This window comes from Palaemon carinicauda, chromosome 8 (genome assembly GCF_036898095.1).
Source record: "Palaemon carinicauda isolate YSFRI2023 chromosome 8, ASM3689809v2, whole genome shotgun sequence".
Classification (NCBI taxonomy): Eukaryota; Metazoa; Arthropoda; class Malacostraca; order Decapoda; family Palaemonidae; genus Palaemon; species Palaemon carinicauda.
In genome coordinates, this window is record NC_090732.1 from 157232385 (window position 1) to 157257354 (window position 24970).

Below are 24970 nucleotides of genomic sequence, written 5' to 3' on the forward strand. Positions count from 1 at the left end.
AAAGGTTCGATACGCCAGTCCCTGATGAACCCGAACCTATTGTGGTGGATGAAATCATGTCTCTTGGAAAGTCCATGGGGCTGGAGGTAGATGAGGCAAACATGAACGACCTTGTCAAGGAGCATCAGGAAGAACTCACGACACAAGAGTTGATCGAGCTCCAGGAGATGCAACATTTGGAGGTGTTGCAGGAACTCGGTAGTGAGGAGGAGGTGGAAGAGAAGGGCCACCTTTGTACGAAGGAAATAAGAGATATGTTAGTGAAGTGCCAAGAGTTTTCTGATTTTGTGGAAAAGAGGCACCCGGACAAGTTGGCGTGTGGTCGTGCGTTAGCCTTTTGTGACGACACTTCTTTATGTTATTTTTGTAACATTTTGAAGGGGATACAAAAGTAAACATCCCTAAATAGGTTCATTTTAAAAAGACCGGCAAAAAGTGAAGGTGAAAGCGAGTTAAAAAGAGCCAAGCCAAAAGAAGTAAAAAAAAATGAAAATGAAAACAAAATTAAAAATTAAGTTTAGTGTAATGTAAGGTTAACATTTATTTTTAAATGTGTATACAGAAGGCTAATTTCATTTAAGTTTAATTTAAAGTTTAAGTTATGTTACGTAGTGTTACAAAAGTGTAGCGTACCGAACGTGTTGCCATCAAGTCTCTCCTCCTCTTTCTCTCTCCCTCCTTCTCCGCACACACCGCCGTTAGCCGCTACCGTCTGTCTCGAAGGTAAGAACTCCATAATAATGTCACATTTTATTGCATATCATAACCAGTACATAGGTATTTATTTTGTGAGCGTAGGTTGCGCAGTAGAACAATTAAAAAAATGTTTTTCCACTGTAATATATTGTTTTAAGGTGTTTTTGGCAGAGGGGGGGGGGAACGGATTAATTTATTTTTAGTTATTTTATATGGGAGAAATTGATCCAAGATACAAGCTAATTGACAAACGAGCTGGAGTCCGAGAACATATTAGCTCATATCCTAAGGTACTACTGTCTGTGTGTATGTATGTATAATATATATATATATATATATATATATATATATATATATATATATATATATATATATATATATATATATATAAATGTATACATGCACACATGAAATTTCTTTCGTGTTGCTGTCCAAACTTGATGAGTAAAATTTCCCTTATATACATATATATATATATATATATATATATATATATATATATATATATATATATATATATATATATATATATATATATATATATATATATCTATATATATATATCTATATATATATATATATATATATATATATATATATATATATATATATACATATATATATATATATATATATATATATATATATATATATATATACATACATATGTATATCTATATACTACATATATATATATATATATATATATATATATATATATATATATATATATATATATATAGATATACATACATATATATATATATATATATATATATATATATATATATATATATATATATATATATATATATATAGTGTATACTGTATGTATATTAATACATATACATATATATACATATATATATATATATATATATATATATATATATATATATATATATATATATATATATATATATATATATATATATATATATATATATTATATATATATATATATATATATATATATATATATATATATATATATATATATATATATATATATATATATATATATATATATATATATATATATACATTATATATATATATATATATATATATATATATATATATATATATATATATATATATATATATATATATACATACATATATATGCATAAACACACACACACACATACTATATATATATATATATATATATATATATATATATATATATATATATATATATATATATATATATATATATATATATATATATATATATATATAATATATATATATATATTAATTTTACTCAGAGTTTGGACAGCAACATGAAAGAAATTTTATAAAATTAAGAGAAGGTCGAAGTAATATTCAGAGTAAGAAAAAGATGAGAGAGAGAACTTTATATTCGAATTGCGGGAGCAATCTCCCCAAGTTCGAGAGCCCTCTTGCCCGTCACCAAGCTTCAGCACGAGAATGACATGCCGTGCTGAAGCTCAATGACTTCATCAAGGCATTCTCTTATTAAGAGGGCACAGTACCTTAAATTGATATTTCCTGTTGACTAGGCTTAATCTTAGGTACTTCCTTGAAGACGGATGGATTGGGATATGGAAGTACGCTTCCTTTGGGTCCAGCGTGCACAAAAAGTCCCGTGGTCTTACCGCTTGTCTGACCATGGTATCTCTTCAACATGAAGGCAGGTCTCCATACTAAGCAGAGTTTGTTCAACAAATTCGCTCAGAGCTAAGAGGTTGATGACTGGCCTCCAGATGCCTTTTTCACAAGAAAGAGTCAACAGAAGAAGCCTGGGGAGTCGTTGAAGATAACTTGGAGAGTGCCCTTTTCTAACATGGTCTGGACTTCAGCCCAAAAGGGCTAGCCCCTTTGATGATCCCATCGCAAAAGTGTCTATCGATACTGGATCACTGATCAGGGGAGGGAGAAACAACATGAACAAGAAGCGATACCCTGAACAAGTCACAGAGACTGTCCAGGGATCGGACACGAATTGCTTCCACCTGTTCCAGCAACTTTGTAGGCATTCCCCTACTGGTGGACAAGCCTATCCGAGAGTTTGCGGCCGTGGATATTTTCCTCCCCTGCCTTTCTTGTCTTTGGTCGGAAAGGGTTTCTTAGACATGGTTTTCTTCTCTGTCGTCTTACTTGTCAAGCTCTTGGCTGGAGTCGGCAGCTAAGGAGCTAGTGATTTGTAGGGCCAGGATGTTAAGGCCCTATGGAGGAGAAAGTCCTAATGAGACTTTCTCCACCTCTACAGCCTGCTCTACATTCCTTGGCTCAAACAACGAGGACCCTTCGAGAGAGGAATTCCTGAGCCTAGCAATTTCGGCGCTAGGGCCTTGCTGATGGAGCCTCTTAGATACTAGGTCTCGACGCTTAAGGATGGTATTGGCCCACAAGTTCGAGACTTAGTGGGCGAGGAACTCGATTGTACGAGTACCCGAGCAGAGGAAGGTTTCCATAGCCTTCCTGGTATTTTCCTTGGAAAAATCCTCAGTCCGTACCAGGATTCCCAAGGACCCCCACCAAAGATCTAGCCACGAAGTAGCCTGCATAGCATACTTTGCAACTTTCTGTTGATTGAGGATATCTGTTGCCGAGAACATGTTCTGATGGCTGGAGAGTCTCTCTAGACTCTCTTGGTCAACTCTTCCAGAGAATGGTGGAGTGGAAGAACTGGTCAAGACTCATCCAAGACCTCGTAGTACCTCCTCTGCTGAACAATGAGGTGGGAGGAGCTTGGCAGAGGAGCCTGAACGAAGGGAGGAGGAGAAATCTGAGAGTTGTAGGGTGATCTTAGCCCAGGCACTCTTCAGCCCCTGAGACCAGGGCAAAGTTACACTGGACTTTGAGGGCTTCCGAGTGCCAAAGACATGGTCTAGGTCGTGTCTTTTCCCTCCTGAGGGGTGGGGGGTATTTCTGGGTCGGCTAACCCACTGAGAACCTTCATTAGAGTCAGAACTTGCCAAAATGCATGCTCTGACTATTTCTGTTCCCCCTCTAAGGTGGGACTGGCAGCAAAGTCTCCTTCATCCATACCTGAAAGCTCGTTTCGGGATGGATCATAGACATCCCTATGGTGACTGACAGTTCCTGTGGGTCTGGAAGTCCTCGTGGAGGACTTTGTTAGTGTCTTAGAGTACTTCAACTTCTTGCGGGAAGGAAGGTCTATCCTTCCTGTTTTCTACCGGAGGTGGAATGCTCTCTATGAGAAGAGAGTCTTCCTCCAAAGGTGGAAGGGAGGAGACTGACACCTGATCCTTGAGAGGATCCCTCAACTGCGGAGGCGGTGCACCAGGAGAGCGTCTGGTAGGAGTATCAGGGAAGTTTGGCCTTGATGAAGAAGGCCGCACAGGGGTCAGTTTCACTCAAGAGGATGCGAGGCTATCTGAGACTCCTCTCTTTCTCTTCAGGGGCGAAGCAGCCAAGGTCCTTTACGGGACTCTGCTAGTGCCGAAAGATGCTGCCGGCCTTCGAAGAGCGAGCTGAGAAGGCAGGAACGAAAGCTTGCACAACCACCCTGACAATGGCACAGAACCAAGGTTTTTTACTGACACTGGCACTCTGTCTGAAAGATCCCTTGAAGGGAAGGGGACTGCAGGTTCCTTTTGAGGAGTCTCTTCTGGAGCTATCTGAGACCATGGGTCCGCCTTTGGTGCTGTAATGGTCGAGATCTTGAACTTCCCAGGAGCGCCGTTTCCCTCTTTCCCCGGTGGTCACGCTGTAATGTATTTGCGGGGAGGGAAATGGGGCTATGGAGACCTGTGGGAAACGACTCTGCCCTTCCTCAGTGAGAGGACCGATGGTCTGGAGGGCAAACAACTACCTTTTCATTCCTATTCCATCTTGAGAGCAACTACCTTATCCTCCGGAAGTTAGCACGATTTCCTTGAAGTCAGAGGAGAATGGAGTATATCCAGTTCTACCTGTTTCTGTCAGGGTAAGGTCACATTCCCATTGCGCCGGCGAACAATGCCTACACTGCACTTGAAGATGGGAGCTTGATGAAGTAAGCGCGTTTGCGCATTAGCAAACTCTAATGAGCTGGAGAAGGTTGCCGAACTGCCGAACATTGGCAAGTTGGAGCAGGCCAACGCATCAGCGATCGATGATGTGCAGGTGACGCTAGGCGATGAAAGAGATCTGCCCGGTAGTCTGTTGGCGCGCGCACGTTGACAGCCAGGAGACTGATGCCATGGAGAAAGTTGGTAAGTGCCATGGTAAGTGCCAACAGCAGAAACCTCAGGGGAACACCTTGAGGTTTGACAAGGGGTAGCAGGCACACAACCAGGAGAATGATGGCCTGCAGCAGCGCGCTGTCTATGCGAATGGTGCTTTGCAGGAGCTTGGCGCGCTGGAAAACGACACTTTGGTCAGCGATGGTCGGAGAGCACGTGACGAGATCCTCCTGACGAGATGGAGAAGAGCGCACAGGTGAATGACGCGTTGGCGATTGGTGTGAGCGAGGTTTACGCGTGGCAAGTTGACGAGTGGCAGGTTGAGGCGTGGCAGGTTGGCATGCGGGGGATTGACTCGTAGTCAATCGACATGCATGTAGATAGTGAGATGAAGAAGACAGGACAGGACACAGGCGGTCAGGTGAACTGTGAGTCGTAGGACAATAAGTCGAAGACCAGCGCGTAGGATGCTAAGCTGGTGAGGGGATGCGTCTTTCAGAAGGATGAACATTCTCCGAAGGTAATTGTCCAATCCTCAGGCGGAGCACGATCCTTAGGTGGAGAGTCCAGAACCGAAGTCCCTGGACTAGCAGCAGCATTGTCGGAAGAAGGTCCAGAGGCAGGCGAAGGTAGAGAGCCAGAAGACAAAGAACAAGGATCACCTGCGGAGGATGGCTGCGATGACGAGGCTGAAGAGCCAAAGAGGAGTCTCTTCACCAACGGTGAAAGAGCACTTCTTGATTCTAAGAGGAGAGTGAGCACGTCGGCAACAACCCACAAGGTGACGCCCTCTAGGGCCCAGTGGATCAGCAAGAGGACTTTCAGCAGCAGTTCTCCGAAGAGAAGTTTCTATGAGTGAACTCCCCCAAGGAGGAGAAACACTCGCAGGAGATGCGCTTAGGACTTTGCTTCCCCCTCAATGGATGTTTGGCCAGAGGGGGTGTCAAAAACAAATTTGAAAACAAACCTACCAAACTACTTACCACGTTTTGCAGGACACAATCACAAGTTACCACACTTCTCTAATCAAACTGAAAAGATAACCAGCCAAGATTGAGGAAGTAGTAAGAGTATGTCCATAATACTTAAAGCCAAAATTAAATGAGTGTGTCAACCTGACTGACCGCTGGGTGGGAATCACCTGCCACTAGCCAGTAGTTGTAACTACCTCGTTAAATTTTTGCCTTCTGTTCTAGCTTCAGTAAAGTCATAGCCTACTTCATTAAAGGATGATGGTTTGTATTCATGTAAGAACAAAGAAAGTGCAGAGTTCTCTTTCATTAAGGGAGTGAGCAGTAACCAAAGATCAGCAACCTATCAACCAATAGTTACCTAGTAAACAAGATTTGATCAACATTTTCCAACTTGACCAGGTAGATAACTTGTATAATAGACAATTGGTTGTATCCTCTTAAGATCAAATATTAAAGTAAAGTTGTCTGTCAATTCAGCAACACCTTAAACAGCCAGTTATCTACCAAACAAAATAGCTTTTACATTATTACCTTTATGGGAGCACTGCTAGTGAGGCTTGAGGACACAAGAGAACTTGTTGTCAATAAGGTTTTCATTAAAACATCTTTCTCTGGTTTCTCTCCCATGATGAAATTGAGTCTTTACACCTGAAAAGCATAAACGTAGCAAATGAACTGTACATTGTCTCATGTTTACTAATAAGGATATGATATATACTAAATATCCGCAGTTCTACAATCAGGAATAAAAAAGTTAGTTACTGAAAAAACCTATATTCTAAATTGTGTATTCACAGGTATAAACAATTTCTTTTAAGCTTCCTTTAAACTTAACAGACAAGAGATGTGAAAGATGTCACAAATAAAAAAGGACCGGCAATTTATATTTTTTCTAACTATACAAATCTGAGTTTTTTATGTAGAGATATGTTTTCAGTGCAAGCTGGAAGTGCTGTTAAAATTTTTAAAAAGGTTAGTTATCAACAGTTGGAAGTGAGGGTGAGGAGCCCCACCCCCTTACATGTCAAAGTCTCTTCACTTATGACCTTTTCCATTCTCCTTTACTTAGGAGATTCATCCTTAGGTGAGAGGAAGTCCTTTTCCAACTGGTTAGAAACTTAACTCGAGAACTCGAATCTCCTGCATCTTGGATGTTCAGAGGCAGATTATAGATGCGCCTCAAAGGCAGCCTACTGTACTTTTCTCCAGGCCTTCAGGAGAAGACTCATCAGCACGCTCCTCCAGACACCCCTCTTCCAGTGCCTCATCCGGTAGCTTCACCTGCAGAGGATTCATCTTTTACACTAGAAGCTCTTTCTCCAACGAGCCTCACCAGATATGTGTCTCTGGATGGATGCAGGCATTTCTAGACACATGCCTGGGAAGAGTCGTGTTTCTTAGGCATGCGGTTCCTACACTACTGGGCTTTATGTTCTCCTACTCTTCTAGCATGGCTTCTAGATGTGTCACTAGCGTGCAGGTCTCCAGGCGCGTCTTCTATAGACACGTCCAGATGTGCTCCTACCAACGCTCTGACCCAGACTGACCGTGTGTTCTGGTACGTCGTTTTCCATGTAAGCAAGCGATCTGCTGCCTGGCATAAAGGTTCATAAAGAGGGGCTTTCAGGGACTGAAGGACCCGAACAGCGTTCCCAGGAGGAGGTTGAGATCTGACAGGGAACAAGTTATCCCAAACTTTGTATAAGTAAAGGCATCCATCGGAGAGAATCCCCTTTCACGACATCAGTCATAAAGGACCGAACACTTTGCCTAGAAGACCAACGCTGAAGTGTCTGAGGTGCCTAGACATCTTTTCCGCAACTCGTTGTGAAAGGCATCTCTGAGAGAGGAGGTGTAGGACCATCCCAGGCGTGGAGTCGAAGCAAAGCTACGGCTTTGAAAAGTGTTAGCATATGACTGCTTGGAATATCATGTCGTGACGAAGATCCCTCGGAAATCCGTCGGGAGCTGCAGAAGGTCCGGGAACCATCCTGCGTGATACCATAGCAAAGCTGTTGGAGTTATCGATAAGATCTTGCTTATCCTTACTTGGCTAAGGACTTTCTCACCAGACCGTATGGGGGAAAAAGCATATACCTCTAAGCTGCCCAACCAATCTTGGAATACATCTTGTTCCAGGGCCTGGTGTTCCGGGACTGGGGAACAGTCGAGCGGGAGCCTGAAGTTCAGGGCCGTTGCAAGCATGACCACAGTCGGGGACTTCACAAAGTTAAGACTTTGATGAATACAAGATGATTCAAAGACACTAGGAGCCCACTATCTGAGTGGTCCTGTTCGGATTACCTGCAAGCACATTCCTGTACCAGGAATGATGCGAGCGGATGGAGCACTTAGCTCTCCTCTGTCCATCTGAGGCTTCCTACTGCTAGATGGTTTTCTAAGAGAGGTGAATGCTGGTACCTTTTTGAATCGGGCCAACAGACGAGGATGGAATGGTGCAGCATATGCCGCCCCCTCTTTTGATGCATTAAAGAGAGCATCAGATCCAAAGGGAAGACGAAAAGATAGGCCTCTTTGCAGAAGCTCTCATCTGCCACCCACTATCCGCGGTTCATCCGGCGGTGGGGGGGAGGTTGCATAACAATAAACACATCTCAAGGTGATGTCGAAATGTGTAACTATTTGCACGTTCTTGTAATGAAGGGGAGGAGCCTGTCCTCCCTCCAACTAACACTAATCTGGTGTGGTTGGCCGAATAAGACTGCTACCAAACGGTACACCAGTTAATCAGTACAGCTTATGTTATAAGTGCGAATCTCCAAAGAGATCACCTTCTGGACAGGAGACTCGACAGTAATTACCGAACGCATCCAACCAACCACAAGAACAGATTGAGATGCATCTTCAATCTATTGTTGGATGGGTAATAAGCATAAGTCTACTACGTAGTAGTAACACCGAACTGTGAGCATGACAAGCATACATGCGTAGCTTTTTAAGTCGTATCCGGAACTCAGATGGAGAACGTTGAAAACGTTCGTAACTGAGACTCCTCCTTCTTAGGACGAAAACGTTCATACTTATCAGTCTCCGATCGGTAAACTAGCATTTGTATTGAATGTTCCCTACTAGGGAACAAATATGCTTATAAGAAATTTCCGGTCAGAGTCATTGCAGGAGACTAAGACTTCCGATCGGGAGAAAGGAAAAAGTGCCTATAAGAAGGCAGAATGTAAATGCCATATGTCTGGTTACAGGAAAGTAGCCAAGTAATGTACTGAATACCCTGTTTTCAGTAATGGATATAGCTATACAACTTAATACAACGGAGTTCTAATTGCAAGATGTATACAGTGAACCCTCGCTACTTCGCGGTTCGACCATCGCGGATTCACCACTTCGCGGAATTTTTTCATAACCCATGTATATACATATATCGCGGATTTTCCGGAAATATCGAAAATACCGCGATGTGACGGATGGTGCGAGATTGGAGAAAGTAAGGAAAATTGAATCATGATTGATTTTCAATATAAATGAAACTTTGAGGAGCAACAAAGATATCATTTGTTAGAGAGATAGAGAGAGGTAAGGAATGGGAGGTAGTGAAAAGTAGCCCACAGAGAGAGAGAGAGGTAGAGGTAGAGAGAGAGAGAGAGAGAGAGAGAGAGAGAGAGAGAGAGAGATGGAGGGGGGTTTAAATGTAATAAACAAAAAAATTTGATAGGTTATAACACATTGGTGCTTATGTAATATCAACTGTATACTGTAGACAGTTTGAATAAGTTAAGAAATGGTATAAACGATACTTTGTTAGTGTATTCGTACACACTCAAGAGCGGCAGCTAGATGACAGCTGATCTAATCACAGCCAAAAGTAAAACAAAAAGAAGTCAACAATACTCGATTTTTAAAACACACCCGAAATTTAAAAACAAAAGTACACGCTTTCTTAATGTGCAATTAGCTATTTAAAGAGTGGCAATTTTCTAGAATAAAATGGTATTTCCCAAAAAATAGTGGTTTGCTGATGAAATCAGATGCCGTATTTTTAGCTATGATTGAAATGGATGTAGACTCGGCCTAATTTTTTCGTTTCGTATTTAATTGACACTAAGAAAACTAATTTTAGTTTCTTCATCTAAATGTAAGTATTGTATAACACGGAGAGAGAGAGAGAGAGAGAGAGAGAGAGAGAGAGAGAGAGAGAGAGAGAGAGAGAGAGAGAGAGAGAGAGAGAGAGAGAGATGAATCAGCTGTTGTAATCAAATGGCGTGTTTTTGTTTCGTGAGAATTTCATCGCCACTACTATAACAACAACATACTTTACAGTATTATACAGACTACTGTAATATGATAAAGTAAAATATTTGTAATCTATTTTAAATGAAATGGGGCTAATTTTTTTTTTAAATTTACATTTATGTATGTAAAACAACTCTCTCTCTCTCTCTCTCTCTCTCTCTCTCTCTCTCTCTCTCTCTCTCTCTCTCTCTCTCTCTCTCTCTCTCTCTCTCACGTAGATTGTTTTCCTGCTTTGCTACATATGTATGATTTTATATAGATACGGTAAATAATATTTGTAATAACATATTTTATAAAAGCTTTTACTGTAATATCATTATTTATCACTTTCATCATGCACGTTAAATTCCTTAGTTTGTTTACTGAGCGTACTTTATGACGCCGTCGTTTCAGGCGGTGTCATAAAGAAAAACATTTCATTTGGAAGTCCTAAGAAAAATTAAGTAAAACATTAGTAATAACCAAATCAACATACTGTACTGAATAATCAATATAATCAATGCAAAAACTAACCTATACACAGATGTGTAAATGCGTTTGTTTCTTCATTATAATCAGAGATAAACGTAAACAAAACATTGGTTGCCATTTTTTATTGTGCTATTTGGCGTGTTTAGGAAACGCATGATATAAAGTCGCCTTTAATATTTGTGCCTGTTTTAGTTTAGGGTACGTTAGTACATGCATTAAGTGTTCTGTACATTAAAGGGTAGTTTGTTAACAGTACTACGTACAAGGGAAGGTTTTAAAAGTCTGAATATACATGTTAAATAAATAGGTAAATATGGTGTCACTACTTCGCGGATTTTCATCTATCGCGGCCGGGTCTGGAACCTATCTACCGCGATAAACGAGGGTTCACTGTATAGCCCTTATTGGCAGAAAGCTCGCTTGCACGCATATGTACTTGCCCATCTGTGCTAGTGCATGCGTAATCTCTGCATCCAGGAAACGTTTGCAATGAATCCGGTTGCGGGAATAATTTATAAGCGACGAATCGCAACATTATTGCCCAAGGATTTTTTATCGTTGACAAGCTGTAATAATTCTTTTAAGGAGAGCACACATGTTCTCAAAAAAAATATAGTTATAAAAGCAATCCTTTCTCCTTTGGTTTGCCCCTCCTCTTTATGGGAGGAGCTAGCCAGCATTCATACACAGACAAAGATGTCTGGTTCCCCATGGGCGGGGTTGAAACGTTCGTAAACGTAATGAAAAGCTGCCCATGCTGTTCCTATTGTTGTAAAACGTAAGCTAACACTGCTCCTTTGGGACTAATTGCTTGAGACAATAACCCTGTAAGGGTAAAAAGAGTCAGAACCCTATCGCGTAAAATGGCAAGTCGTTGTACCCGAGGTACAATGACGGGAGCGGCTGACTCAAACGGTAGAGCCTGAGTTTATGACAATCTTACGGTTTTGTCTTGGATAGAGCGCATGCTCTGGGAAGGCTTACAGCCTTTATGAAGTTTTAACAACACCCGTTGAAGTTCTGTAAAACTTCTCAGGAACAAGTGTCTCCTGAAGAGTGTCAAGTCTCATATGTGAAGGTTTGCTTCAAGAAGACCAGACATAGATTGCCATCGACCGCTTACCCGAAGGTATTGCCATCAAACGCTTTCTTGCTAGCTAGAAGAGAGGTTGTCTGAGTAAATCCACCATCCATTCCAGTATCTCTATGAACCATCCTCTCGAGGGCCACTAGAGTCACCTGGTCCCTTCGTGTGAAACTAACTTTTGTATCACCTTGTAAAGGACATTGAACGGTGGAAAAACGTACACTTCCAGATTGGACCAGACTAACAGGAAAGCGTCTATGTGAACTGCTTCAAGATCTGGCACTGGAGAGCAGTAAGATTCTAATCTCTCTATCTGCGAAGTCGCGAATAGGTCTATACAAGGACGACACCAAAGTCACCACAGATTCTTGCCGACTTCTCGATGGAGTGTCCATTCTCCAGCTGAGACTGTCTGCCATACATTCTTCTCCCCTTGAATGAACCTTGTAGAAGGATTACATTCTTCTCCTTTGCCCAGATGAGAAGACTCCTCGCAGTCCCGTAAAGGGACCTCGAATGGGTTCCACCTTGCTTGGCAATGAAAGGCAAATCTGTGGTGTTATCGGCATTGACCTGCACCACTTTGTTCCAAACTGACCCCTCAAAGCTTTTTGAGGGCCAACTGGACTGTCAACAGTTCCTTTGTAAGATGAGGAAGCTCTTTTGATCCTGTCCATAGTCCCGAAGCTTCCAACTGTCCAGTGTTGCTCCCACTCCGAGTCCGAGGCGTTGAGGCACAACACAAGGTATGAGTTCCTCTATTCAAAGAGGTAACCTTCTGGAAGTTGGACCGGATCGTTCAACCACTGAAGGCAACTTCTTATGGCATCCGAAAAGGGATGCATACCGACTCTAGATCCTCTCCTTTTCTTCCAAAGTGTAAATTCAGAGGGTGGCAAACGTGGAGCAACAGGCACAAAATAATCTGGAAACTCATCATTAAAAACTTTCATGATTTTCTAAATCAACTGAAGGACGAAAGGACTTAGGATCTTCTCCTTCTGATAACTATCTAAAATAATTCAACAGGAGAACAATGATCGTCAATGTCTTCCTCTGACAAAGATCTAATCATAAGTAGTGACGTATTTATCAGGATACATCTCTTTAAGGTCCTGACTTCTGGCGTCAAGGGAACCCAGATCACCGCCTCTGTCGCCGCGTTGTTCTAAGGCCAGACGCTCGATAAAGGCATCCTTGATCTCGACATTCGTTTCCTATCGCCGATCGACATTCCTTCTCCCAGGGGTAGGGGAGCTTAGAAGAGGTCTCAGGCTAGGGTAATGACGGGTCCGAGCAGACGCATCCTCCACTGTGCTGAATAAATTCACTGCACTAATTTAGCACTGAAACTTGCACTTTTAAACTCTTACACAAAAGACCATAACTAGTCCTACCCGTTGTGAGAGATCTTACTCTTCTGCCAAAAATCGTCTCTAGTTCTTGCTCTATAAATTGTAACAAAATATTTTTTATACAATATTAAACTGATATTTTCATTGTAAAATGGTATTTTAATTATAAAACAAATTTTTGAATATACTTACCCGGTGAATATATAATAGCTGCTGCTCCAGCGGCTCGACAGAAAAACACACAAAAACTCGCGAGCGATCGCTATGAAGGTTGCGGGTGTGCCCACCAGCGCCAACTATCGGCCAGATACCGCATATGCATGTAAACAAGCCTCAATTCTTCTCGTCCCGCTGCATCTCTATTGGGGAGGAAGGGAGGGCCTTTAATTTATATATTCACCGGGTAAGTATATTCAAAAATTTATTTTATGATTAAAATATCATTTTTAAATATTTAACTTAGCCGGTGAATATATAATAGCTGATTCACACCCAAGGTGGTGGGTAGAGACCAGAGTTAATTAAGTTTACAGCGTATATGCTTAGAGTTTTTGACAGTTATAATATAACAAAACCCAAATATATAGGTACCTGGTAAGGAAGTTGACTTAGACGATTACTCTGCCTTGTAAGTCTGTCTTCCTCACGAAGCCCAGCAATCCTCTTAGGATGCTGAAAGACTCCCAGGAGCTGAAGTATCAAGGGCTGCAACCCATACAAACAGGACCTCATCAAACCCCTAATCTGGGCGCTCTCAAGAAATGACTTTGACCACCCGCCAAATCAACCAGGATGCGAAAGGCTTCTTAGCTTTCCGTACAACCCAAAAAAACAATATTAAAAACATTTCAAGAGACAGATTAAAAAGGATATTGGAATTAGGGTAATGTAGTGGTAGAACCCTCACCCACTACTGCACTCGCTGCAACGAATGGACCCAGTGTGTAGCAGTCCTCATAAAGAGTCTGGACATCTTTTAAGTAAAATGACGCGAACACTGACTTGCTTCTCCAAAAAGTCGCGTCCATAATACTTTGCAGAGATCTATTTTGCTTGAAGGCCACGGAGGTTGCTATAGCTCTAACTTCGAGCGTCTTAACCTTAAGCAAACATCGGTCTTTCTCATTCAAGTGAGAATGAGCTTCTCGTATTTAAAATCTGATAAAATATGACAAAGCATTCTTTGACATAGACAATGATGGTTTCTTAACTGAGCACCATAATGCCTCAGATTTACCTCGTAATGACTTAGTACGAGCTAAATAGAACTTAAGAGCTCTAACAGGACATAATACTCTTTCCAGTTCGTTGCCCACGATCTCTGATAAGCAAGGAATATCAAAAGATTTAGGCCAAGGACGAGAAGGCAGTTCATTTTTGGCCAGGAAACCAAGTTGAAGTGAACAAGTGGCTTTTTCTGTAGAAAAGCCGATGTTCTTACTGAAGGCATGAAGTTCACTGACCCTTTTAGCCGAAGCCAAGCACACTAGGAAAAGTGTCTTGAGGGTGAGATCCTTCAGGGAGGCTGAATGTAATGGCTCAAACCTGTCTGACATGAGGAACCTTAGGACCACGTCTAAGTTCCATCCAGGAGTTGCCAAACGACGTTCCTTAGAGGTCTCGAAAGACTTAAGGAGATCTTGGAGATCTTTATTGTTAAAAAGATCTAAGCCTCTATGTCGAAAGACCGAAGCCAACATGCTCCTGTAGCCCTTAATCGTGGGAGCTGAGAGGGAGCGAACCTTTCTAAGATGTAAAAGAAAATCTGCGATTTGGGCTACAGAGGTACTGGACGAGGACACAGATGCTGACTTGCACCAGTCTCGAAAGACTTCCCACTTCGACTGGTAGACTCTAATGGTAGAAGCTCTCCTCGCTCTTGCAATCGCACTGGCTGCCTCCTTCGAAAAGCCTCAAGCTCTTGAGAGTCTTTCGATAGTCTGAAGGCAGTCAGACGAAGAGCGGGGAGGCTTTGATGGACATTCTTTACGTGGGGCTGACGTAACAGATCTACCCTTAGAGGAAGACTTCTTGGAAAGTCTACCAGCCATCGAAGTACCTCGGTGAACCACTCTCTCGCGGGCCAGAGGGGAGCAACCAACGTCAACCTTGTCCCTTCGTGCGAGGCGAACTTCTGCAGTACCTTGTTGACAATCTTGAATGGTGGGAATGCATATAAGTCCAGATGAGACCAATCTAGGAGAAAAGCGTCTATGTGTATTGCTGCTGGGTCTGGGACTGGAGAGCAATAGATTGGAAGTCTCTTGGTCATCGAGGTGGCAAAGAGGTCTATGATGGGTTGACCCCAAGTCGCCCAAAGACTCTTGCACACGTCCTTGTGGAGGGTCCATTCCGTAGGAATTACCTGACCCCTCCGACTGAGACAGTCTGCTACGACGTTCAAGTCGCCCTGGATAAACCTCGTTAAAAGGGAGATTCCTCGATCTCTTGACCAAATGAGCAGGTCCCTTGCGATCTCGTACAGCGTGAGGGAGTGGGTGCCTCCTTGCTTGGAGATGTACGCCAAGGCTGTGGTATTGTCGGAGTTGATCTCTACCACTTTGTTTCGAAGGAGACTTTCGAATTTCATCAAGGCCAAGTGGACTGCCAAAAGCTCCTTGCCGTTGATGTGCATGCTCCTCTGACTTGAGGTCCACAGACCTGAGCATTCCCGACCGTCCAGGGTCGCACCCCAACCCAAATCCGACGCGTCTGAGAATAGTACGTGGTTTGGGTTCTGAACTGCTAGGGAAAGTCCCTCTCTCAGACTGATATTGTCGTTCCACCATTTCAGGCATGCCTTTACTGGTTCGGAGACCGGGATTGAGACCGTCTCTAACGTCTTGTCCTTGTTCCAGTGAAAGGCTAGATGGAACTGGAGAGGCCCAAGGTGTAGTCTTCCTAGCGAGACAAACTGCTCCAGGGATGATAAGAGTTCCTACTAGACTCATCCAACTCCTGACTGAGCACCGTTCTCTCTTCAACATTAGTTGTTCTTTGAGCAGGGCTTGATCTATTCGGGTGACAGACGGAAAAGCCCGAAAAACTGGACTGCGAATCTCCATCCCTAAATACAGTATAGTTTGGGATGGAATCAGCTGGGACTTTTCTAGGTTGACCAAAAGTCCCAATTCCTTGGTCAGATCCAATGTCCAATGAAGATCCTGCAGACAGCGATGACTGGACGAAGCCCTGAGAAACCAGTCGTCCAAGTACAGGGAGGCTCGGATTCCCGATAAATGGAGGAATTTTGCCACATTCCTCATAAGCCTCGTAAACACGAGAGGAGCAGGACTTAGGCCAAAGCACAGGGCCCGAAACTGGTATACCACATTCCTGAAAACAAACCTCAGAATCTGGGTGTATAGGAATGTGGAAGTACGCATCTCGTAGGTCGAGAGAGACCATCCAGTCTCCCTTTCTGACCGCTGCTAAGACTGACTTCGTGGTCTCCATAGTGAACTTTGTTTTCGTAACAAAAACGTTGAGCGCACTGACATCTAGCACCGGTCTCCAACCTCCTGTCTTCTTTGGGACTAGGAAGAGACGGTTGTAAAACCCCGGTGATTGAAGGTCCGAGACTTTCACCACCGCTCCCTTCTCTAGCAACAGACACACTTCTAGGTTTAGGGCTTGTCTCTTTGACTCCTCTCGGTACCTGGGAGAGAGGTCGATGGGAGTTGTCGCTAGAGGAGGTTTGCGTACAAACGGTGAAAGACTCCCAGGGATTTTGTACCCCTCTCTGAGCAACCGAACAGACTGTTGGTCTGCGCCCCTCTTCTCCCAGGCCTGCCAGAAGTTCTTCAATCTGGCTCCTACCGCTGTCTGAGGCTGTGGGCAGTCAGACTCTGCCACGTGAGGACTTGGCTCCTCTCTTCTTTCCTCTCTTTCCCTCGGCACGAGTACTTCCCCTGCTGGGAGCTCTTCCACGAAAGGGCGGGATAAATCTGGATGCCGGAGTGTCGATCCTGGGTCTTACAGCAAAGGATGTAGAAGGAGTCCCCTTGTGAGCAGAGGACGCCATCAAGTCATGGGTGTCCTTCTGCACAAGCGAAGAAGCTATGTCCTTAACCAATTGTTGCGGAAACAAAAACTTTGATAAGGGAGCAAAGAGCAGTTCTGATCTCTGACAGGGAGTAACTCCTGCCGAAAGAAAAGAGCAAAGGGACTCTCGCTTCTTTAAGACTCCCGACGTAAAAGAAGAGGCGAGCTCATTGGAACCATCGCGGATGGCTTTATCCATACATGACATTATCAGTAAGGAAACATCTCTATCAGCCGACGAGGTTTTCCTACTTAAAGCTCCTAATGACCAGTCAAGGAAGTTGAAAACTTCAAAGGCCCTGTATACGCCTGTCAGCAGATGGTCAAGGTCCGAGGAGGACCAACTAATCTTCGAGCGTCTCATGGCTAGGCGGCGGGGAGAGTCTACGAGGCTTGAGAAGTCACCCTGGGCAGAGGCAGGGACTCCCAAGCTGAGAACTTCTCCCGTGGCATACCAGACGCTCGATCTAGACGAGAGCTTTGACGGAGGGAAGGCAAAGGCCATCTTCCCCAAACTCCTCCTGGTATCCAACCAGTCGCCTAAAAGTCGTAAAGCTCTCTTGGAAGAGCGAGAGAGCACTAGCTTAGTAAAGGCTGGCATGTTAGCAGGTAAGCCTAGAGCAAACTCAGACGGTGGCGAACGAGGAGCAACGGTAACAAAGTGATCGGGAAAAAGCTCCTTGAAAATTAACATGACTTTCTTAAAGTCCATTGAAGGAGGAACCGTTCTAGGTTCGTCTACATCCGAAGGATGATCATCATGATGAGGGTCAGCAACGTCCTCATCTGAAGGATCTTCATCCGACAACTGCTGAGTAACAAGCAAAGGGGTTGGCAATGCTTGACACGCAGAGTCCACAAGCACTGGTGCATTAGTAGCAGTCCAGGACGCTACGTCATGTAACTGCTTAACAGCCTGACTGTCAACAACAACAGGAGAGGGAGGACGCTCGACGTCAACTCGAGACTGTTTTGACTGCCTAGTCTGAGCAGTCAAAACAACTCTAGACTGCGGTGGTTGACGCTCAGCGTCAAAACAAGTCAACTCCGCTGGTTGGCGAACGTCCTGAACGTCAACAAGAGCATTAGGAAGTGGCTGAACGTCCAAATGCGGCTGAAAGTCAACACGTGACTGCATCGAGTGAGGCTCTTCAAAGCGCAATTGACGTGACTTAGCAACGCCAACGTCAACAGGACGAGCAAAGGCTCGTTTTGGCGGCTGAAGGCCAGGATCTCGATTAGCTAAGCGACGAGGATCATCGTGAACCTTTTCAGCAGAATAGTCTTCCACAAGGGAGGCGAGCTTGGTCTGCATGGCTTGCAGTACAACCCATTTAGGATCAACGGGAAAGGGTGCGGTAAAAGACGGGGTTAACGTCTGAGACTGCACAACCTTGCCTACACCAAGACTCTCTGACCCTGTGTAACGTTGCTGCTTAGGCGGCGAGCAGTCTTCCGATGACTGTAAGGGGTCAGAGCTGTCCCAATGGCTACAACCAGACGCTGGACCTGTCCTGAAGGGACCGACTTTCGCTTCAAGGGCCTTGAAACCTTACTCCACGGTTTCTTATGCGAAAAGCCTTCGGATGACGAGGAGAAAATGGTCTCTCTCGTCTTATGGTAGGGGCGGTCTTGATGAGACACGCCTGTTACCATAGAGGGAACGTCTGTTCGCTGATCAAGGCCTCTCGAACCCATAAGTCGTACAACATTACTTCTCCCCTGGGCTTGGGAGCTTGCAAGAGGTCTCGGACTAGGCGAACGACAGGCACGAACAGACGAACCCTCGGTCGCAACACTGAAAACACTTTGCGCACTAATCACTTTCCCACGATTTTCCGCTGTGACACTCTGACACTTTAGCTCTTTAACGTCCGCCATGAGTTGATTACGATCTGTAGCTAATGACTCAACTCTTTCACCCAAGGCATGAATGGCACGTAACATGTCCTCCCGTATTGATGGTTCCTGAGTGCCAGTAGGGGGTTCAGGCACAACCACTACAGGGGAAGGATTAGGTTCAGGGGCATGGGGAGAGGAAAAATCTACTGATCTAGAGGAACTCCTCCTCACCCTATCTCTCTCTAGCTTACGAGAATATTTGTCATATTCGAGCCAATCGAATTCCGAAAGGCCCACGCATTCCTCACACCGATCTCCTAATTGACAGGTTTTACCCCGACAATTAGAACACACAGTATGTGGGTCGAGAGATGCCTTTGAAAGACGCCTATTGCAATCCCTAGCATTACACTTACGAAATCTAGGAACTTGAGAAGCGTCCGCCATTTTGAATTAGTCAAAGAAAGTCCAAAAAACAATCCAAGTCATCAACTGTGTGTGTGTGTGTAGATTGCCATGCATATAGCATGACACGGGCTCGATCATCAACAATTAAATCTGTCCAAAAAAGAGTTCAAGAGTTTAAGTTGAGGAAAAACACCTGCACTGCGAAAGCTCAAACCAAAATGAAGTACTTCACCAAGTCTGTTGAGAAAACTCCAGGTTATACAGCGAGTAATGATACGTCTTGTCGTTAAGGCCGACAGAGAAGAATTGAGGCTTGTTTACATGCATATGCGGTATCTGGCCGATAGTTGGCGCTGGTGGGCACACCCGCAACCTTCATAGCGATCGCTCGCGAGTTTTTGTGTGTTTTTCTGTCGAGCCGCTGGAGCAGCAGCTATTATATATTCACCGGCTAAGTTAAATATTTAAAAACCACATTTAACAGACACAAGAACATCACCTAACCAAATGTTTCCTACCTAACTTTACCTAACCTAAGGATCTCCACCTAACCTAACCTAGGAGCCGTATCCTTAGACGGTAATTTTGTATTGTATTACAGGGTGAGATTTCGAACAGAAAATATATGTTTTCCTATAGTAAATAATGTGATTTAACCGAATTTGATGTTCATTTCAATCGGAAACAAACAGATCAACCAATTCGGCAAACTTTAACTTGCACGGTGTCACTTCTCTTACGAATGTACTGCGAACGATAACATTAGCAACGTTACCAATAATGCACAGTGTTACCAACCTTGACGCATGGTACACAGTTACCAACGGCACGCTGACATTACTAACGATAGCAACGATAGATATTTCCATACGTATTTTAAATAATTTCTCCATATAAGTTTTACCCAATATATAAAAAGTACAAAAAGGGCACAGAACCTAACAAACCCACCTAACCTAGCCTAGTAGTATGACAGGTCACAAATTAACATTTGATCTACATTGGACGTTGGCAGCACTGGTTACAGTATTTTTTCATGACAATCTTTGCAACGGCGCCTCCAAAGTTTATCCAGATATACTGTTTTGTATTTTCCTCCGGTTAATATAATTTCAAGAATGTAATGAATAGAGAAGAAAAGGCTTGTTTTACGTTTATATATCGATTCCCCAGTATGTTTTCCCAACCCAAATCCCCGAGTTCCCACTGGGGGTCCCCCATTATCGGAGGATATAGATGTATATATATTTCTAAAACTATTCATTTGCAACGGGAACGAGTGTCATTTTTGAAGAGAGCGTAATTTTTTCTATAAGAAAAAGTAGTTGTTTTCATAGGTTACATCGCCCTGTAATACACTACAATGAAACCCCTTAGACTGCCGTACTCTTATGTTACCATGTCCCATTTTCTGTTCGAAATGAGAATCTGTAATACAGTACAACTTAACCGGTTAGTGACCTGGGAAGGGGGTCCGGGGGCTTGCCCCCTATTAGGGGATGTAACCTGGGAACTACTAGGTTAGGTTGGGTGGGTTTGTTAGGTCCTGTACCCTTTAACAAATTTCAAGAGTTAAATAATCATGTTTGGCCTATTTTCAGCCACTTACATGATCCATATGTTTTTCTAACTGGTTATCTTGTGCTTATTTTGCATTTCTAACCATTATCATTGCTGTAAATCACTCGTTTCTAACATTTCCCCATCTAAAAAAAACCCGGGGGTAGTTTGTAGCGCTCCGGCCACCCCCCCATATATTGTTTATTATCGCTCCCACTGTTATCTTGTATAGAATAAGATCGTTTGGAAATGGTCTAAGGATCTTAAATATGTGCTTAAACGCACACTTTTATGTTTTTTGCCGAAAACCCTAAATTACCTGAAAATTTATATGTGGCTCGAGTTCTTACTCCGGCCACGAATCTTCTCGCTCCCGTAGTTAAAAAAAACTAGCTGTAGTTGGCGTTACGTTAGCGATAGCACCGCTGTAGTGGCAAATTACCGAACTAATCGCGGCCGCGGTACTTTTGAAACGACCCAATGAGACCCCACTTGACCTGCAGATTAGCCTAAGGGCATTTTTTTGCCCAATCAGAATTCAAGAATTCAAAAATCTTGATCATACCATACCTCACACGAAGCACGCTCGTTCTTTCTAGTGCAGACACCATGTCGTCCGGTGCTACATCTCGTGTTTCTGAAGATATAATTAAGTTCGACCAAATTAACGACCCTACTTTTTTTCAAGTGTTCAGTTTCATGGCCACTAACAATTTCAGTGATTATTTGTATTTCAAAGGCCTGTTAGGTGATTTTCCCGGTGTGTGTTCTAGTTGCAATATCGGCGAAGTCACTAAGAAGTACGACGGCAAATCAAGAAACGGTGAAAACACGTACTTTTGGCGGTGTAATTATCACAAGTGCCGGGAAAAGATTAGTTTGAAACGAGACAGTTTTTTGAAAACTCTCAGTTGTCGTGCCAGGATATTTTTATCCTCATCTGTGGTTTTGTTTATAAATTTTCCCAATACACCATTCGCCGGTCCATCCCGCCCATCGAAAGTCAGAAAGAAGATCGCCAGCGCGCCTCCCGAAGATTCGGAATTCAGCGATTACGAATATTTATCATGTAAGTACACATGGATTTCAGTATTTAAGTATGAAGTTCATGTTATTGTTGTGTAAGATGGGGGGGGGGTCCGGGGGGGCGCAGCCCCCCCGGGTAAGGACACGACTTTTAGCATAGGTTAGGTGAGTTTTTTAAGTTAGCTTCTCCCGTCGTACTCGTAGGTAAGGACACGGCTTTTAGCATAGGTTAGGTGGGTTTTTTAAGTAAGCTTCTCCCGTCGTACTCGTAGGCAAGGAAACTGTTGTGTAAGGGGGGGGTCCGGGGGGGCTTTGCCCCCCCAGGTAAGGATACGGCTTTTAGCATAGGTTAGGTGGGTTTTTTAAGTTAGCTTCTCCTGCCAAAATCGTTTTTAGAACGACGGCCACAGTTCAGGATATTCCCGTTTTCTACGAACTCGATTTTAGAACAGCGGCCACAGTCCACCCCACTTTATAATATTCCCATGGAGCCTTTGTAGATCAGCGGCCAGGTCCTCCCGCGGACATAGAAAACGGGAATTTCTTCCCGTTTTCTAACCCTTCGTAAGACGTGGCCGTTGTTCTACAACAGAATGTTCTGCCAAAACTCTAGAATAGAACACTGCCTAACCTGAATGTGCCCACCTAACCTTACCTACAACTCGTGTCTCTCCTTAACGGGGGGGCTAACGCCCCCCTGCGACCCCCCGTACATAGCCGTATAATTATTCTTAAACACCTAAACGGGGGGGCTAACGCCCCCCTGCGACCCCCCTTACACTTGCCTATTCTTAATCGGCCGACATCATGCATACATGTGGCCGCGATCACACAAACCAGAAACGGAGAGGGTTGTACTTACATTATTTCCTGTTCAGCTTGCGGGTTTATTCGTAACCTCTACAACGGCGCCCCACACTTATTCCGCACACACGTCGCGACAGAAGTTGTACCAATCAACTAGTGTGTGAGAGGCAAACTTTTTGTACATAGGGAGAATCTGGTTCTGAGAAAAACCATAAATAAAACTTGCTAATATAACGAACACATCTTCGTACGGTAGCTTTGATCGTGAAAAAAAGCTACCGTGGTTAGGGGCGATCTTCTTTCGGCAATAACTATATGAACAACGCCAAAAAAACTTAGATTTTCCACTATTCGCCGATTTTCCATCATACTTGTAGCGCATTTCACCGATATGACATTTTGCACAAATGCCGGAAAAGTCGCCTAAAAGTCCCATTTTATATAAATATTTTGAAAACTCAGCACTTGTTGTAAAGTTCATAATCCTCAACATACTAGGATTGACTGAATTGAAAAAAGATTCACAAGTATCTACACACTGGTTAGTTGCCATCGCGCCACGTTGGTAAAGAATGAGCATTTCCGACCCTCGATGGGTGCTCCCGTTTCCGTATTTGAATTTTAGAAAAAAGGAGTTATGATTGGGTGAAAAAGTTAATCCCCAGGTCAAGTGGGGTCCCATTGGGTCGTTTCAAATTGCCGCGGCCGATTAATAATTCAGAATTCCGCCGCTATGGCGCTGTTGATTCGATCAGAACGTTTCCGTATTTGAATTTTAGAAAAAATGAGTTATGATTGGGTGAAAAAGTTAATCCCCAGGTCAAGTGGGGTCCCATTGGGTCGTTTCAAATTGCCGCGGCCGATTAATAATTCAGAATTCCGCCGCTATGGCGCTGTTGATTCGATCAGAACGTCATCTATAGGGAATTCTAGGAACTATGGGAGCGAGAAACTGCGTGGCAAGGTACAGAGCTCGTTCGACTTATAAATTTCACGTCGAATTAGATGGTTTTCAAAATCTTTGTATATCGGTATAGTAAGTACTTACCCTGGATATTTATAACATTCTGAACAGTTAATATTCTATACAAGTTTCCGATAAAGTTGAAAATAAGGCGGCCGCTATCATACATGCAGTTGTCCGCCATCCTACACACATCCCTATTCCCATTTTCTATGATTGAAAACGGACCTGGCCGTCACCCTACAAAGGCTCCAAACCCGGTTTCCCCCTGGGGTCTTCCATAATTGTCTTTACATAAGGGGGCCCAAAAACTCATGAACGGGTGGTTTGCTCCAATAATCATGGTCTGAAATACGTAAAACACAAGATAGCGAGGTAGGGAAAATATATGGTCCATGTATATGGCTAGAAATTAAAGTATCATATATTTACCCAAGTAATAATAAAATGGTTGTTGACCAACTATAACTCAATAACTATGGATTTCCGCAATGAATCATTATCAAATTCGTTCTAAACGTCCCAAATTTCATTACAAACTCGACATATTTTCAACAAACCGTTTAATGCACCATTCAACTTTTTTTTTTCTTTTTACAGATTAGGCTACTATGGCAGACCTTGCCAGGAATATGCTTAGTGCAATTGAAAGTTTTTGGAAATATTTCAAACTTGCAGTAGTATTACCCATCAACATAATACTAACCTTTATTTACAGGTCTCGTATTCATCACAGAGCTCAATCGCAATTCACCTTAATGCACAATGAGGACGGTAAACAAGCCCACATTAGGGTACATCATTTAACAAAACAAAGCTGATTAACAAAACTGACGATGAGCCCATAAATGTTGTTAAAGTACGACACGAAATGTTGTCTTGTCAGACGGAGCCTATGCGTATACGTCATCAGGCTATTATTATTATTACTATCCAAGCTACAACCCTAGTTGGAAAAGCAAGATGCTATAAGCCCAGGGGCTCCAACAGGGAAAAATAGCCTAGTGAGGAAAGGAAATAAGGAAATAAATAAATGAAGAGAACAAATTAACAATAAATCATTCTAAAATAAGAAACAACGTCAAAACAGACATGTCATATAATAAACTATCAACAACATCAAAAACAAATATGTCATAAATAAACTATAAAAAGACTACGTCCGCCTGGTCAACAAAAAAGCATTTGCTCCAACTTTGAACTTTTGAAGTTCTACTGATTCAACCACCCGATTAGGAAGATCATTCCACAACTTGGTCACAGCTGGAATAAAACTTCTAGAGTACTGCGTAGTATTGAGCCTCGTGATG

General features: G+C 43.1%; 2 protein-coding genes across 2 annotated transcripts in view; both read right to left on the minus strand.

Annotated features, from left to right (window-relative positions):
- The window catches only part of LOC137644756 (KAT8 regulatory NSL complex subunit 3-like), a 129920-nt gene extending 105412 nt beyond the window's left edge, over positions 1-24508 (minus strand). The window contains exons 1-2 of the mRNA XM_068377653.1: positions 24367-24508; positions 6362-6478 (exon numbers count right to left, since the gene is read on the minus strand). Coding sequence (XP_068233754.1) covers positions 6362-6457 — 96 coding nt within the window. The 5' untranslated portion in view covers positions 6458-6478; positions 24367-24508. The remainder of the gene's footprint in view (positions 1-6361; positions 6479-24366) is intronic.
- Positions 1-24970, minus strand: part of LOC137646049 (mediator of RNA polymerase II transcription subunit 23-like) — a 714542-nt gene that overhangs the window by 376556 nt on the left and 313016 nt on the right. The window lies entirely within an intron of this gene.